General features: G+C 41.5%; 2 protein-coding genes across 4 annotated transcripts in view; one reads left to right on the plus strand and one right to left on the minus strand.

Annotated features, from left to right (window-relative positions):
• Positions 1-3,967, plus strand: part of bmp6 (bone morphogenetic protein 6) — a 53,621-nt gene extending 49,654 nt beyond the window's left edge. The window contains exons 7-8 of one of the 2 annotated variants that reach the window (XM_030398241.1): positions 1,027-1,137; positions 2,035-2,184. In XM_030398241.1, coding sequence (XP_030254101.1) covers positions 1,027-1,137; positions 2,035-2,184 — 261 coding nt within the window. Of the gene's footprint in view, positions 1-1,026; positions 1,138-2,034 lie in introns of both variants that reach the window. The other variant, XM_030398242.1, reaches the window with a different exon arrangement.
• txndc5 (thioredoxin domain containing 5) lies at positions 3,707-12,611 on the minus strand. 2 transcript variants are annotated; one of them, XM_030398244.1, is made up of 10 exons: positions 12,186-12,611; positions 10,613-10,765; positions 10,050-10,155; positions 9,683-9,779; positions 8,742-8,857; positions 7,970-8,056; positions 7,502-7,654; positions 7,088-7,170; positions 6,762-6,891; positions 3,707-5,701 (listed from the first exon to the last, which is right to left on the minus strand). In XM_030398244.1, the coding sequence occupies exons 1-10, from the start codon at positions 12,368-12,370 to the stop codon at positions 5,579-5,581; spliced, it is 1,233 nt and encodes a 410-aa protein (XP_030254104.1). In that variant the 5' UTR covers positions 12,371-12,611; the 3' UTR covers positions 3,707-5,578. The 2 variants fall into 2 exon arrangements, with proteins under 2 accessions (XP_030254104.1, XP_030254103.1); XM_030398243.1 differs by having other exon boundaries at positions 7,496-7,654.
• Between the last annotated feature and the right edge of the window lie 2,431 nt (positions 12,612-15,042).

The following is a 15,042-nucleotide window of genomic DNA, read 5'->3' on the forward strand; positions in this document are numbered from 1 at the left end:
ATTATTCAAAACGTCCAATCAACTGCGAGTATACATGTGTGAAACGGGTACGGGAGCAGTTGATCCTCACAGTATTAGTCTTGGGGCCAACTTTGATAGTGTTAACTGACAGCTAACGTACTCTATGTAAGAAGATTTTAGAGGCTGACACAAATAAAATTGTCTTTTCAAAGTTTGATTCACTGAGGATCTCTTTGTATATATACATGCAAGTCTAGCAGCCACAGAAAGAGTTAATACAGAAGAATTAAGAGAAGGGAATATAATGCACACGTCTTCTTTAGAGTGTAAGTTTAATGACCAAGTTATTTTAAACATTTACCAACAATAAATGTCATTCAGTGCAACACCACCTTCGTAAATACAAATCCCAGGTCTGGAGCAATATGTGTTGTGTTTACAACGTAACTGAGAAAGATAGAGAAGGACAAAGTTTCTCAGTTACGTACATCCTTCCAAACAAGTTGTGAGCTGTTGACACAGCACTGACATCTAGAGGGAGACTGCCAGCACTCTCTGTCTCGCGCACACACGCGCACACTCACACGCACACGTACACACACACACACACACACACACACACACACACACACACACACACACACACACAGGAAGGGAGCTGGACAGAAAGAGAGTGACAGAGAAGTGAGAAGAGAAACACAGAGAGAGATAAGTGACACAGACAGGAATGTACGCTCGAAAGAAAACAACCAAAATAAGTGAGAGAGAGGCGAAACATGCAGAGACTGAGTCGGAGCGAAACAGTAAGACACAGAGAGGAAGGAAGGAAGGAGGAGAGAAGTATTACTTCCCTGAGCGATCCCACAGACACAAGTGTTTGAGCAGGGATTTGTCCTCAGAGATGAGGTTAACACTGAATTTACCAACAGGAGTCAGGTGGGCTGGAGACTAAGACATACAGTCCTTCCCTTCTGATAGACTTGTTTTTTTAATATATTAATCTGTTTTATTTACTCTGCTCTGACCGTGCTGCTTTTAATGTCCATGGTTGTGTGTTTCTCTCAGGACTGGATCATCGCTCCTGAAGGCTACGCAGCCAACTACTGTGACGGAGAGTGCTCCTTCCCCCTGAACGCCCACATGAACGCCACCAACCACGCCATTGTACAGACACTGGTAAGACCAACCCACACAGGTTTACCATGCTCAGTATATTCTTAACACAGTGTAGGAGAAGTTGTAAGTCACCACAAGCAAGGTTTATGTGATAGTGCTCGTACTTCTGAAGGATTCATGAACATGAAGTAATCTTAAATAACAACCACAACAAACGACGATTATGTACTCATCAGTATTAGGTTTCTTGAAATGTCGGTTTCTTAAAGTCATTCGAGTGTTTTTCAACCCGTGTCTGATTTGTTAATTTATTTAATTTCTTTTACATATTTTGGTTAGAAATTAAAAATACGTCCCAAAAGTTTTAAAATCCGTCCAGCAGATCGAGAGAGCACCATCCTTTTTGTTTAACCAGGAACACCCCTTATATCACTCTCTCCAAAGCCACCAGAGGCCATTGACAAAAACACTCATTTTATCTCGCAGAACACTGGAGTTGCTTTACACTGCTGCCACGATCACTCAGCTAGTTTGTGTTATTGCGCGACTTTGTTGTTAGTTAAGATTTGAACCAGTTTATTGCTCTGTAAGTCTGAGAAAATAGCTCTAAGTCATGTCATCTGAGTCATTTTGAATGAGGCTTAAGATTTTCAATTATTTAACCGAAAACATGTTGGCCTGGAGTTGGGAAGATGCAGGAATTTAGCTGAGTCCAGAAGAAGATGCTATTGGGTTGCATTATGGGAATTGTAGTGTTTCTCATCTGCCACTACTTAATTTTAGAATATTAACGTTTTAAAATCTGTCTCTTGTCACTTCCCCAACTTAATGAGAGTGTTGTGCTGAATTGCTGATGGCCCCTCTAAGACAATATCTTGTCTCCTGTTTATTTTTGGTTTGGTGGAAATAGTGCTATTGATCCTTGAAGTGTCCTAATGTATTTCTCTTGCTTTTCAGGTGCACCTGATGAACCCTGAGAATGTACCCAAGCCCTGCTGTGCCCCCACCAAACTCCATGCCATCTCAGTGCTTTACTTCGATGACAACTCCAACGTCATTCTGAAGAAATACAAGAACATGGTGGTACGGGCCTGCGGCTGCCACTGACGCCGCCACCGCCGCATCAAGGGCTGATAATGCTCGATTGAAAGTTAGGTTGTGACCAGTGACTCATGGGTGCTGTTGACCTCGACTAGACACCAAGCTTCCTGCCCAAATCCTAAAACCTGCAAGGAATGTCCACCCCGAAAGATCAATAACATGTTCTATTCCAATAATCTTGGACACTTCAAAACATCCATCTAATAACATGAACATCCGTCTTCATCAAACTAAGAGGGGACCATCGCAAACATGGCACCACATGGGTGTCATCTACGGGCAACTTCACACTACTCCAGTGTTGAGCCACCACGTTGTCTCTCACCTTCTCTGTTAGCTGTGGAATCTCCACTTCATGAACTGACTGAATGGCTGCGAGTGTTTGGGGAGGATGGAGTGTTTGTATATTATGTGTGTGTATGAGTGCCGAAGAGGCTACTGCACCCTCTCCCTCACTGAGAGGGCGAGGGCAAAACTGAACTGTTGTGGGACCAGTCCGAGCGCTGCTTTCTTTTCCTTCCCATCTCCCCTCTCAGAAACACACGGTGGGTCAGTTCTCAGACGAGGCTCGAACAGTTACTGCTGAACAACCTCCCTACAGCACGCGATGACCTGGGGGAGTTGACTCGGTGACAACACCTGGTAAAAAAGACAGAAAATGTGCAGAAATGGTTTGAGCGAGTTGGGAAAAAATACAAACCAAGTTTCCTTTACTGTGCAAATGTTAACTCAATCTACTACTAAATGATACATGGAGTCAGTAGATTCATATTTCCTTCCTCTTTCCTAATGTATTTTCTTCTCAAGCCATATTTGCCCTCCTAAAATATAATACGGACTGAACCAAAGTGACCGCAGGCTATTTTAGTAGTGCACCGCTCCAAATATCCCCTCCGTGTCAATATTTGCCAGGCTCATGCTGAGCTGCGATTCACCAGGCTGGTTCAAGATGATGCATGTTGTGGCTAAACTGATGTTTTTCTCCAAAGAACTGAAGAATACAGCCTTATCCCTCCGACATACCGCAAATGGCCATTTCCATGTCGCTGCGCTCGCAAAGTTAACAAACGCTTCCACCCCTGACAACCCATCAAGAGATTGTGGAAAAACATTTAGCGAGTCAAAAACAGCCGGCAGGACGGTGTCTGTGCCAGCTTTCTGAAATTAGCCCTTTGCTTTTTCAACCCCGGGGGGGGGGGAAATCATGTTGAGATTTGTGTCCAGTGGCAGCGTCTTTCCAATTTGAACATGTTACTGTGAGCTTTGAATGACATGGACGTTTATTTTAGAGAGCATATTTTAATGAAAAAACTAATACGAACAAGAATCAAAATACCTTATGTGCCTAACCAATCATAAATTACAAAATATACCTCTGGTAAGCTGCTGTTTACATTTGTGATCATGTTTAGACTGTTTTTTGTAAATACTTGTACATTCTCAGCTTATTTATTGCACCTTTTATTAAAAAGAAAATCACATACCTTATTAACAGAGACAGATGCAAGAACAAAATGAAAATACAAACTTATTTTTGAAAAAAATTTTATTATGAAATCTCATGTTACAACTTGCCATTATTCACTCTTTTTTTTGTACAAAATCCATGGGTAGTCACAACCCATGACTCACAAGGAAAAAAATACTTCTGTCACTGGAGTTCCTTAGACCATGTGCTATCCATAAAAACTTTTACTGACAAAAAAAACTGCTGTGTCTGACTGTTTGTGTACCTGGGTTTAGACAATAAATGGCGCCCTGCATCGAGCAGCACACGCTTCTCACATAACCTGGGTCAAAGAGCATTTGTAGCGTAAAGGGAGTCACGGGTGTGTAAAGGTATAGAAAAGTGCGCTGAAAAGACTAGCTTAAATTGACATATGATTTTCTTGGCCCTTGGACCCGTGGGATCCAAGATGGTTATTTTTTGTTGCATTTGATAAATGATGCTACCATTTATAGATCATTTTATCAATTAGTGACATCATCCCACTATCCATGCTGCTTAAGCTATACCCATCTATTCGCTCCATGGTTTTTGGTGTCTTAAGACGTTAGCTGCACATCATTTTTTTTCACCGTCAGTAAATATAGCATGTTGAAATGATACTTGAGACCAGGAAAAGCAAACAATACAGACAAAAGATGCAGCTGGTTCCATCATTAAGGTAAGAAAAGATCACAATCATAGAGGTGATATGATGCTAGCTAGTCCACCTGACCCTGAGCTGCAGTGAACGTTTGTCTCAGTTCCAGCCTCACATACATTATTACAAAAATATCCAATCACAGAGGGAAGCTTCTAAAAGCTGAAAAGAGTAGGAGAAGAGCTCCATTTCTCATGCATAAAATCAGGTTACAGGTTCACGATTGAGCCTGGCCTGAGAGAGACAGCACAAACACTATACATTCACACTTCTTCCACTACAATTGAGGATAAAGTGAAGAGCCAGTTTTAAAGATTTCATACCAAGATGCATTAGATGATCTACAGCAAACAGAAAACAACAAAAATTAAAGCAGTAGTGACTCTAAAGATGTTCAGTGTTGGAGATATGGGGCAACATGGTCCAGGCCTGAGACCCTGAATGCTAGGAGGAGTCGGGAGGGATGATTGAGAAGGAGTCAGAAAATGGATAAGATGCACAGATGAACCATAACTGGTTGTTATTCCCAAATGAAAATCCTCATGATTTAAAGGAAAATCAGACTCCATCACAACTTCCTCTAGCTTTCCTGGGTGTTTTCCCTGAGAGTTAAGTCAGATAGGCCATCGCCGGCATGGATAGAAAGTACCCTCAACTTAACACTCAACTTCACATTCGGGCAACACAAACTTTACAAACCTTCGAATGACAGTACCACAATTTTAATGGCTTATGATTAAACAACAGATCCCATGTATAAAATTTAACATTTAAAAAAAGTCAAATATCAACAGAAGTTAATCAGAAACAATTGATTTTGAAAAAGGCAGAAACGGGGACATTTGTCCTCTACTGCCACCCTTTGAATAAAAAAAAAAGTTTTTATATGTGCGAGGAATTCTGGTTCTGATTGACTGAGCAGTGCTTGCAAAGTGGTTGTCAGACATATTACTTCATTCGTAAACCCAACCACTATGATAGTTCTCTCCATAGTAGGAGAGTTCGGGTTGGGCAACAGCAACGAGAAATACATTCACATCCAAAACTACTGAATCATCAGTCCTTGAACACTGGAGAGCGATGACAGACTACATCAGTCTGTCATTGGCTGATTCCTTTCTGAAGAGAACCCAAGTGGAGAGAGAGATAGACAGAGGTTTGGCTACTGTAGGAAAGAGAGTGGTGTCCTACTGGCCGGCTATGCAGTGTGGGCGAGCAGAGTGGTGGAGAGTTGAGTGCTGACTCGACCGTTTTTACAGCTCGTCTCTCGCCTGCCTCATCACAAAGCCGTGCAGGCTCTCCAGGTCCCGCCCGCCGTGATGCTCGTCACCCTGCACCCCCGCTCTGAAGATGAGCAGGGTCGGGTAACCTCGCACCTAAAGATGGAAGAACAACCACAGAGGCTTAGCCATGTACTTTTTAATCTATTACAACCAGTCTAGTGAACAGTGTGAACATTTTTAACAGTAAAGATGATAAAACGAATTCAAGTCAAAGGCCTTGTGGTGGAAATCCCAGATAGCTTGAGAACCCTCTTGCATTCTAATCAGCTCTTACTTGGTCCTTTCTGTCCACCAAAATAATGGTTTCAGGAGAAAGTGACATTTGTATGAACATTTCTTAGATATGAGACGAACACAACAAAACATAAAGGTTACATTTTAGCACAGTGAATCATCACTCTTCAGAAAGATAACTGAACTGTGGAGCTTGACCCCTGATGCAGCAATTCTGCAAGCAGTACAACATACATAGCATGCAGTGACAAACTGGCTTCATGATTATCCATTTGATTGTAAACAAATCTAAATGGGATATTTTAAGTTATAATATGACTGACCTTTTTATTACTTCATTATAGATGAGCTGTAGGTTTCTCTAAATCAACTGGTCTGTGTGTGTGTAACACCTTCACACCCTTTAATTTTAAAACCATGTCAACATTACATAATGACCTGGGCTTTCCTCTAAATGACATCATTCAGACTCTGCAGCCAAGCAAAGCTGATAGTTAATTGTAGACGGCTTGTCCAATGGGGAAGAAAAGCTGATTTTTGGGTCAGCGGTTAGGGTTAGGCAAGTAGCGGTTATGGTTCAGATACATCTCCATGTAAGGTCCCTAGTGACCAAAGTCAACGTGTGTGTGTGTGTGTGTGTGTGTGTGTGTCAGCAATGTTTCCCCATGTGTTAAATCTGCTTTAGGATTGCAGTCTGTAGGATCTAATTAAAGTATGTGGCAGTTGTATTGTTTTATGGCTCTGTGATAAAACCACCATCTTTGTTTTATTACATCCTGTACAACACACTAAATCTTGGAGAATAAAAAAAAAAGCTGACAGCTGGGTATGAGAGACAAAGAAATGAGAGTGCTACATGTTTAGTTTAGATGGGGGCTTGTGCAGTAGAACAACTTGTGGATGACACCCAGATACTTACAGAATACTTGTTGCACAGTGTGCGCTCAACAGTGCAGTCCACTTTGGCTATCTTGACATCAGTGAGGCCAGAAAACTCCTTCTTGGAGAGATCCTCCCATGTTGGAGCGAGGTTCTTACAGTGGCCACACCTACAGTGGACAGCAGAATTACCATCACAGTGTTAGAGAAGCTGCATGGAGACTGTAAAGTGAACACTTTGCATCAAAATCATACATAAAGCTGGGTTTAAGTAGAGGTTACATAACTTTCAACTGCTGCATGCGGGAGCTAAATTGTGAAAAGGTTGTTCAAGAGGTGAATATGAAACTATACATTCAATCTTACCATGGAGCGTAGAATTTGATGAAGGTGATGCCCTTGGCCACAGACTCGTCAAAGTTGCTCTCAGTCAGAGTCAACACACCGGACTGCAGAGAGGAAACAAACTCTTGATATTAAAACTGGGCTGAAGAGTTATGATCACTTGGCCATGAGCCCTTCTTGAAGAACATTCATTTGTTACATTAGCAGTTTACAGTTTGGATGCCATGCGTACTTTCTGGTCCCTCCCATGCCCACATCATCTCATTAAAAGACAGGCAGTAAGTTAGGCTAATCATAACTGCTAGATGAGAGGCACATAGTTGAGTGGGTGCTAAGAGACCTTTACTTATAAGCAGGTTAAGATGGCTGCCATATGTTTGATAATCCACCCCAATGAAACATAAGTGTGCCATAAAATCTGATGCCCACCTTTACCTCCTCTTTGGCTGGTTCGTCAGCGGGGATCTCGTTTGCCTTTTGTTCCTCACTTGGTTCCTGCTCTTGCTTCACGGCAACGGCAGCCTTCAGCTGGTTGTCCACAAAGTCTTTAAAAGAGTCCAGGTCTCTTTTTCCTTTGTACTGGTCTGTCTATAAAACACGGCATAATTAAGAACCACTGACACTCTGACAAATAGAATACAACACGTATTGAAACCAAATACTATGATAACCAATACAGTTTTAGCTGAAGCAAAATATTTCTTCAGTGGTATCAATGTAAACATCAAATCATTACTGTTGTTATGAAGATGCCACAATTTTTACAATTTGTATATGTATTTTATCATCCCAGTATGATTTCATGTCATGGAGGTTGTTACAGCTCGCAGTAAAACTTAAGAGGATGTTGAGTAGAAACAACATGTTGGCCACAGTGGCAGCAGTCCAAAACCTCCTCCATACCTTCTGTCCGTTGTTGAAGAAGAGCAGAGTGGGATATCCCCGTACGCCGTTCTCAGAGCACACCTCATAGTGCTGTGTACAGTCCACCTAGGTCATAAATATACACCTGTTATTAAAACAAGATGAAACATCACTGCAAACATTGACCCTGTGAATTTGCTTAAGGGGTTTTGTTTAATATCCCAGTATGCAAACAGGTAGCTCTTCAAATGACCAGCATCCTGTTCTGTCAAATGGTTAACAGGATGATCATGCAGGTCATGTAAAGTGAGCAGAGAGCAGATGGAGCACTGCTTTAACACTGAATGTTACTGCAGTTTGCCATCAATAGTGTGCCTTTATAGTAGCCCTGTTTTTAATTGATGTAACAGTATGTGGTGTTTTAATGTTTCATGTAGTTTTGGGGAAGAAATTCAAACTCAGAATTTGAATATTTCCAACATTAATGAGGTAATAATACAAGCTCAGAAATAATTATTATTTCCATAACCTCACTCTGAGCTGTTCTCAGAGGAAAATAAGGTCCCCAGAACACTGTTTGAAGCTAGAAAGTGGCAAAGTAAATCAGTATGAAATGGTGTTGTCCTTTAATGTTTATTCAGTCATGAAAACTATTTATTTTGTATTTAGGCATTACAAAAAAAATAAGTCAGTGTAGATCTTACTCTTCTGATTACAATTCCTTCCCCAAAACTACACAGTGCACCTTTAATATCTGCTCATTGTTTATGAGCAGTTGAACTTGTGAACCAGTACAAACTATAGGACGCACCTTTCCTATCTTGACATCATCTGAGTGTTCAAAGCTGGTGGCCAGCTGCTCCCAGGTTGGAGCCATGGCTTTACAGTGACCGCACCATGGAGCAAAGAACTTCACAAAATGAGCACCTAAAGCAAGATTAGAAAAAAATAGATTAGAAAAAAAATGCAGAGAACTACCAAGAATGAAATACAAATGAAAAAAAAAGAACATAAGAATACTGTATATAACTCAAGTAAAGTAACATTTTCTATATGTATTTTTGGTGCTGAAGTGAGGCTGTGCAGGTTTATGTGTTTTGAGCAATGTAAGAAGCAGATTCCACTTCAAACTCATCAGAGCCTGCTGTAAATGAAAATATACACCTCTCACACAGAGGTTACACGCAACCAATTACTCAACGTTTATTGCCACTCCATTGCCAAGACTTGAAGGAGGGACCAATAAACACAGTTTTTAAAATGCCTATGTCATATCCTGCCCTTTTTTGTCTCCAAACAAGAAATCATTTATTTTTCTTCAAAACCAAAACATTTCAACTTCAGTGCAGCTTTACAAGCCTCCACTTCAACGAGACAATTAACGTAAGCACAGTTTATTTTTACAATCGCTGTCTGAAAAATCCAGGAACGTGAGGCGTCAGGAGACAAGTGTTGTACAGTCGGTTCGAGTTGACTGACACTGTGGTTTGCGGCTCAGGTACTCATGCTGAAATGTCAAGTTCTGTCAATCAAGGCAATGAGGTGTTTCCATTCTCTAACGAGGGATCTAGAAACATAACTGAGCGTGGCTGAAAACTGAAAGTATAACTGAAAGTAACAGAAACATTTATCTGTTGCAGGTGTGATGCAGCTGCATAAATACACAAGATGAAGTTAACCATTCATTTGCCTTAGTTAAGTGGTACAACAGCACTTTCATGAAACATTATAAATGTTCTAGTCGAGCTTTACCTTTGGCTACATGTGCCTTAAAGTTGAGAGCAGTGAGCTCATACATGCCCTGTTTGGGCTCTGGGGCTTTAGGAGGCTCCAGTTCAGTCTCAGGTTCCTGGAGGACACAAGAAGAAGCATCTATGAACAACACCCATATTGCATTGTAGGTCCACATCCACACTAATACATTTTCATGCACAGTGTGTGTGAATGGTCATGTGATATGCGTTTTCTGATGTGTTACTTACTTTGGGCAAAAGACTGCTAAAATGCTTATCTGGATAGAAATTGTTTTTATTTTAAAGTAGAAATGTGTTGGTGTGGATGCCCTAGTGGGTCAATGGTTTATATACTTAAGGTGTTAACTGATCGAACCACAACTCACCGAAGGCTCCTCCTGGAGTGTCTGCAGCATCCAGGTCTCCAGAGACTGCAGATCCCTGGGCCCCTGGTACTTAACAGCCTCCTGGTCTGGCTTAAACAACTTCAATCTAGACATGACACATTTTTTTTTAAATTAATGAATTATGGCATAGCAGACTGATGATTCAAGTTTGAAGTTTACACAAGAAAGTGGACTGAGACTAAATGACCCATGCATGCAAGCACACTTTTCTAACTAGTCTATTCAATCATCATTAAAAGCTGTAAGACCCTGTAGTTTGTTATATTATTGTTGTAATCAGTTCTGTCAATCATTATCCAGTGACTGCTGTGTTTGCAGGTATACTGTGTTGTCAGCAACATCCAAGACGTAAGTGGTTGTCATTAAGATAGTGGCAGAATATTCCACCAAATGCAGGTCAAGCGTCACTTCTCTGTACTCCACACTCCTATATTGCATTTGTTTTTTAAGCTGTTGATCTAAACTTCAAAAACATCTACACTGATGAATTCCAACAATTTGATATGAATCACTGACTCAAGGACTGTGTGATGATTACTTACGTGGGGTAGCCTCTAACCCCATGGACATTGGAGCAGAACTTGGTGTCCTGGACGCAGTCTACTTTTACCACATATGCAGGGGGCTCGTCCATGCTGTTGTATTTGTCTGCCAGTTCATTCCATGCCGGCTGTAACCTCTGGCAATGGCCGCACCTTGAAACAACAGACAAAAAATACCATTAGTCAAAAACAGAAGTTGTTCTTGAGGCCTTTCACTTATTTAGATCTGGTCACATATATCTTTTGTCAAAACTACTTTGATGCTGGTCAAGAGTCTTCACTTGCAAACAGCTTTTCTAAACTGACCACAAAGTGTATCATAAGTGTATGCACACTGATTCATCTAGTTTATTAAGCATTTCTATTGTATTTTATCCTATTTATTTGAGTGTATTTTTATTTATTTTATTTTCCTCACAGTCAAGTCCTACATTGTGCTGCAACTTTTCATTATTTGCAAACAGCTTGTTCACTGGTGCTGCAGCTTAATTGCTCATATCAGTATAGGTACATCTTATCTTCCTAAGATGGTGTATGCGAGTCATTTTATTCTTAGAAACGGGATGATGCAAGTAGAGCCTAATACTGGAGCATTCTGGTACAGGAGTTTTATGAATGAATTTAATAATGAATCAACAATATTGTTGTGCACACTGTGTCTTAATGAAAAAAGAAAAATAATGTGAATCCATGTCGATGGGAAAGCTAAAGTCAGAAAACTGCGTTGAGACCAGTAGGTTATACTGTTTTGTATAAGAGGATATTTATATTTATATTCTACATTTATTTAGGCCAAATGTAATGTAACCTTAGTGAAGACAGTACCATATTCCATACCAAGAATACCAATCTGAGTTTTACAAAGGCCATGAGAGATCACTGATATCTAGTGGTCAGAGAGGCTGAACTTCGAATCTTATCTCACAATCTGTCTTTATCTCCATCTCGTTTGCAGTCTACACGAATGAATAGGGCGACGATCGACGTGAACTGCTCTTTTTATAGGGATTTCATGATCTCCTCCTCTAGGACCTCTGGGGGGTCCGTGGACCCTAATTTTGGAAACGATGACATAACATCGGTCAATCAGTGCGTGCCACGTAAGCACAGCGCCCCAAACTACCGATAGAACTTTGAGCCGTGATTCACTCCAGCAGCAGCAAACGTAGAGAAGCACGTCGTCACCGAACTGCGTTTAAATAAACCTTGTTCAACGCCCATTGCAAAGTTTTTACACTACATGTCATCAGCTTCTGGCATTGTTAGCCTCGCGGCCTTTTGTGAAAAGTGTCCCATTCTGCTATAACTGCAGTCCGCTAACTGTTTGGCTATGCTAGTTAGCAGCTAAGCTAACGGCGCCGATTGACCTAAGGAACGGGGCTAGGCAGCTAACTAGCTTGAACGCCGACTAGCTTGTTTGCTAACTTGCCGGCTAGCTCTAATCCAACTCCCGACAGCCATTTCCCCCCTGTTTTCGGAGAATGTGCGGGATGCCGAAGAAAGACAAGTGCTACTTCCAGTCCGTTCATTCAACGTTGTCTGCAAAAACTGCGAAAATTAACTGTTAACTCACCACGGGGCGTAAAACATGACAAAGTGGGGTGCAGTGGGCACCGCCTCGTTGAACATCTCCACCGTGTACGAGTGCTTGGCATGCTCGTCTTCTTCTGCATCAGCGTCGCAAAACACACTTGCACACAGTACGGAAATATAAATAAAAAACAACATAACGGGTGTGCAATTCAGTGCTGAGGCCATGGTGAGTCTCGCTCTCGGTGGGTGAACAGTGTCCCAGCTAGTGTGAAAAGACCGACTCCGAACGTGCACGCCCCTCTGGCAGCCTCGCTTTAGAGGAATGTGGAGTGTGGATGGGACACATGCAAATGGAGAATCCAGTTGTTGCGGCCGGGCATGCAAACAGGATGATGTTTAGATCTGTGGAAGCCCGCAAGCGCCTGTACGACTCCGTCCAAGCTGACGGGTCCAGGCAAGTGCCATTCTCTGAGGAAGTATGGAAGCCTGTTTGGAAAAAAAAGGCGACTTCACTGAATGGGAGATAGTGATCTATAACTTACTAACAGAAGACACAGTGCATTGATCCCAAACTGGTGCATGCATGTGTGCAAATGTCCCCAGTTTTTATCTGGTATTTAATCAATGGTCTTCATCATCATCAGTGGTAATATTTTTTTATGTTGATCATTTTGCAGCCCCTTCAGTTTAACGCGCTCCCCTGGGAAAGTATCCAGAGAGGTCAAGAGGTCAAAGATTTCACTGCAGAAAACATACCAACAGTTTGTTTATCACGAAAATCATCACCCTCGGTAAATCCTTGCTTCTGCATGCTGGAGATTGAGATGACATAAGTGAAGCCCATAATGAACATGGATGTTGTCAACGAGGTTGACTGGAATAGCGGATTATTAATTGATTACTGTCAGGTAAATCTTATTAATTCCGACCCAGGAATACAGACATATAGTTAGATTGTGGTGAGCTCCATAGTAATAAAAACTGTACTCCAAAAACAGATTCAATGAGTTTGGATGCCACTAGACTATGATTTATATGTTTTCATCCATGTTAAAGCAAAGTTTTTTCTCAATCTTGCCACTGTGTCTAACAATACAGGGTGTTATATGCTATTAAGAGTGCAAAGCCCTTTGAGACAAAGTGGCAATTTGTAGTTTAATAAAACGGGTCGTTAGTGGATTCTAAACTATTCTGACTGACGACAGCATACTGTGGGAGTTAAGTACAAGTCTGTGGTTTATTGTAAAATAGGTGTTTTTGACTTCTTGTTGACAGCTGTGCCACTTCTCTACCTTCTCCATTTACGGCGACCTTATGCAACCTTTTATATACAGGTAGACTTCTGCAATGTTAACAGTTTGGCACCGTATTTAGGTGGTGATTAGGTAATTAGCAGAATTTCAATGTGAAAATTTAAAGGAAATTCAATTAGGTCGTATTGGGAAGCTAGAAAAATGTAATCAGGATACGATTTGAGAGACACTTAGGAGAGTTTGTTCAGCGTTAGTAAGGTAGGGAAAAGCCTAATTGGTTTACTATAAATTACCCAGTAAGTTATGGTCGACTGCACCACTTTGGCAGGCGCTCTAACTTTCCTGCATACTTGAGGCTGTCCTTCTATAACAAACTGGCTGTTCTTAGAATGCCTAATGTTATAAACCTATTACATTTCATGAAATATGATGAAAATAGACTCAGGAATAAGAGAGCAGAAAGGTAGTGTTATGCTTAAACTGTAAATCTATGGACGCAACGGCTCAGATGACAGATGTCGGTTTTCATCACCGATGGACAGATGTGAGTCAGAGTCGCCCCCTCAATGAGAGTGAGAACATTTTTAAGGCAAATATAATGAATCCAAGTTAATACATTGGATAAATAGTGCCTCTCACGGGGGCTGTAGTCTGGCGTAATGGAGACAGCCTATATAAATCAAGCATCTATTCCCATGACGGGGTGTGTTTGTCTGTGTCTGCTCCTGCTGGCCTCGTGGATTGACAGCCTGCTGGCAAGTCCTCCCTTTCTCCTCTCCTCTTCATGTTTAATACAGTCCCAATTTTCATGAAACCAAAAGGAGACAGGTTTCATATGTGCAGTATTTCTCTTTAATCATCCCCCCCCCATTTTTCCTTTCAACTGGACAACAGGAAGAGTGGGAAGAGGAAAGGAAGAGGTTACAGCATGGAAACAGACAGAGGTGGCGCCCGGAGCGGCACTATGGAGCTGTATATAACACTATTCCAGATTGTCGCAGCTCTTTCATGAATCCAGGTTGGTCCCCTTGAATGTCTATATACTAAAAGTGGGTGAAAATGATCCTACCATGCACAGTCAGTGTCTGAAGTTATATATATAGGTTACAGGCCGAGGTGTTTATGAAGTCCTGGGTGTGTAGACGAGTGTGTGTGTGTCTGTGCTTTAGTGTCAGGAGATTGTCCTGCTGTTCCCTTGACAACCATTGAAATTCCACTGTTAAACACACATGTGCGCGCACACACACCGATTATTTAGTCCAGAGGGAGTATAAACCATCAATGGAGAGGCAATATACTTGTAAGAGACTCCCTCGCAGAGATGGATGATGCTACACTGACCTCAGAGCTGACAGGAGGCGATCTTTGACCTTTGAGTGTAAAAACGTTTCTCTTTGAAGAACTTGAAATGCCTCGTCCTTTGGCCGTGACCTCGCTTTCAGAGAGCGAACTAGGACAAATCCAAAGGGTCAGCAGTCTGTAGATTTGTATGCTGCTTTAATTGTGCGATATGATCATGACATATGTTTTGGCTGCTCCATACGGGGTACGCACATAAGAAATATACAGCGGTCCTGCCTCTCTCTCATCCTGCTTCCTGTCATTTCTCAGGCTGTCCTATCAAATAAAGCTGCGAAAGGCCAA

Source organism: Sparus aurata, chromosome 19 (genome assembly GCF_900880675.1).
Source record: "Sparus aurata chromosome 19, fSpaAur1.1, whole genome shotgun sequence".
NCBI lineage: Eukaryota > Metazoa > Chordata > Actinopteri > Spariformes > Sparidae > Sparus > Sparus aurata.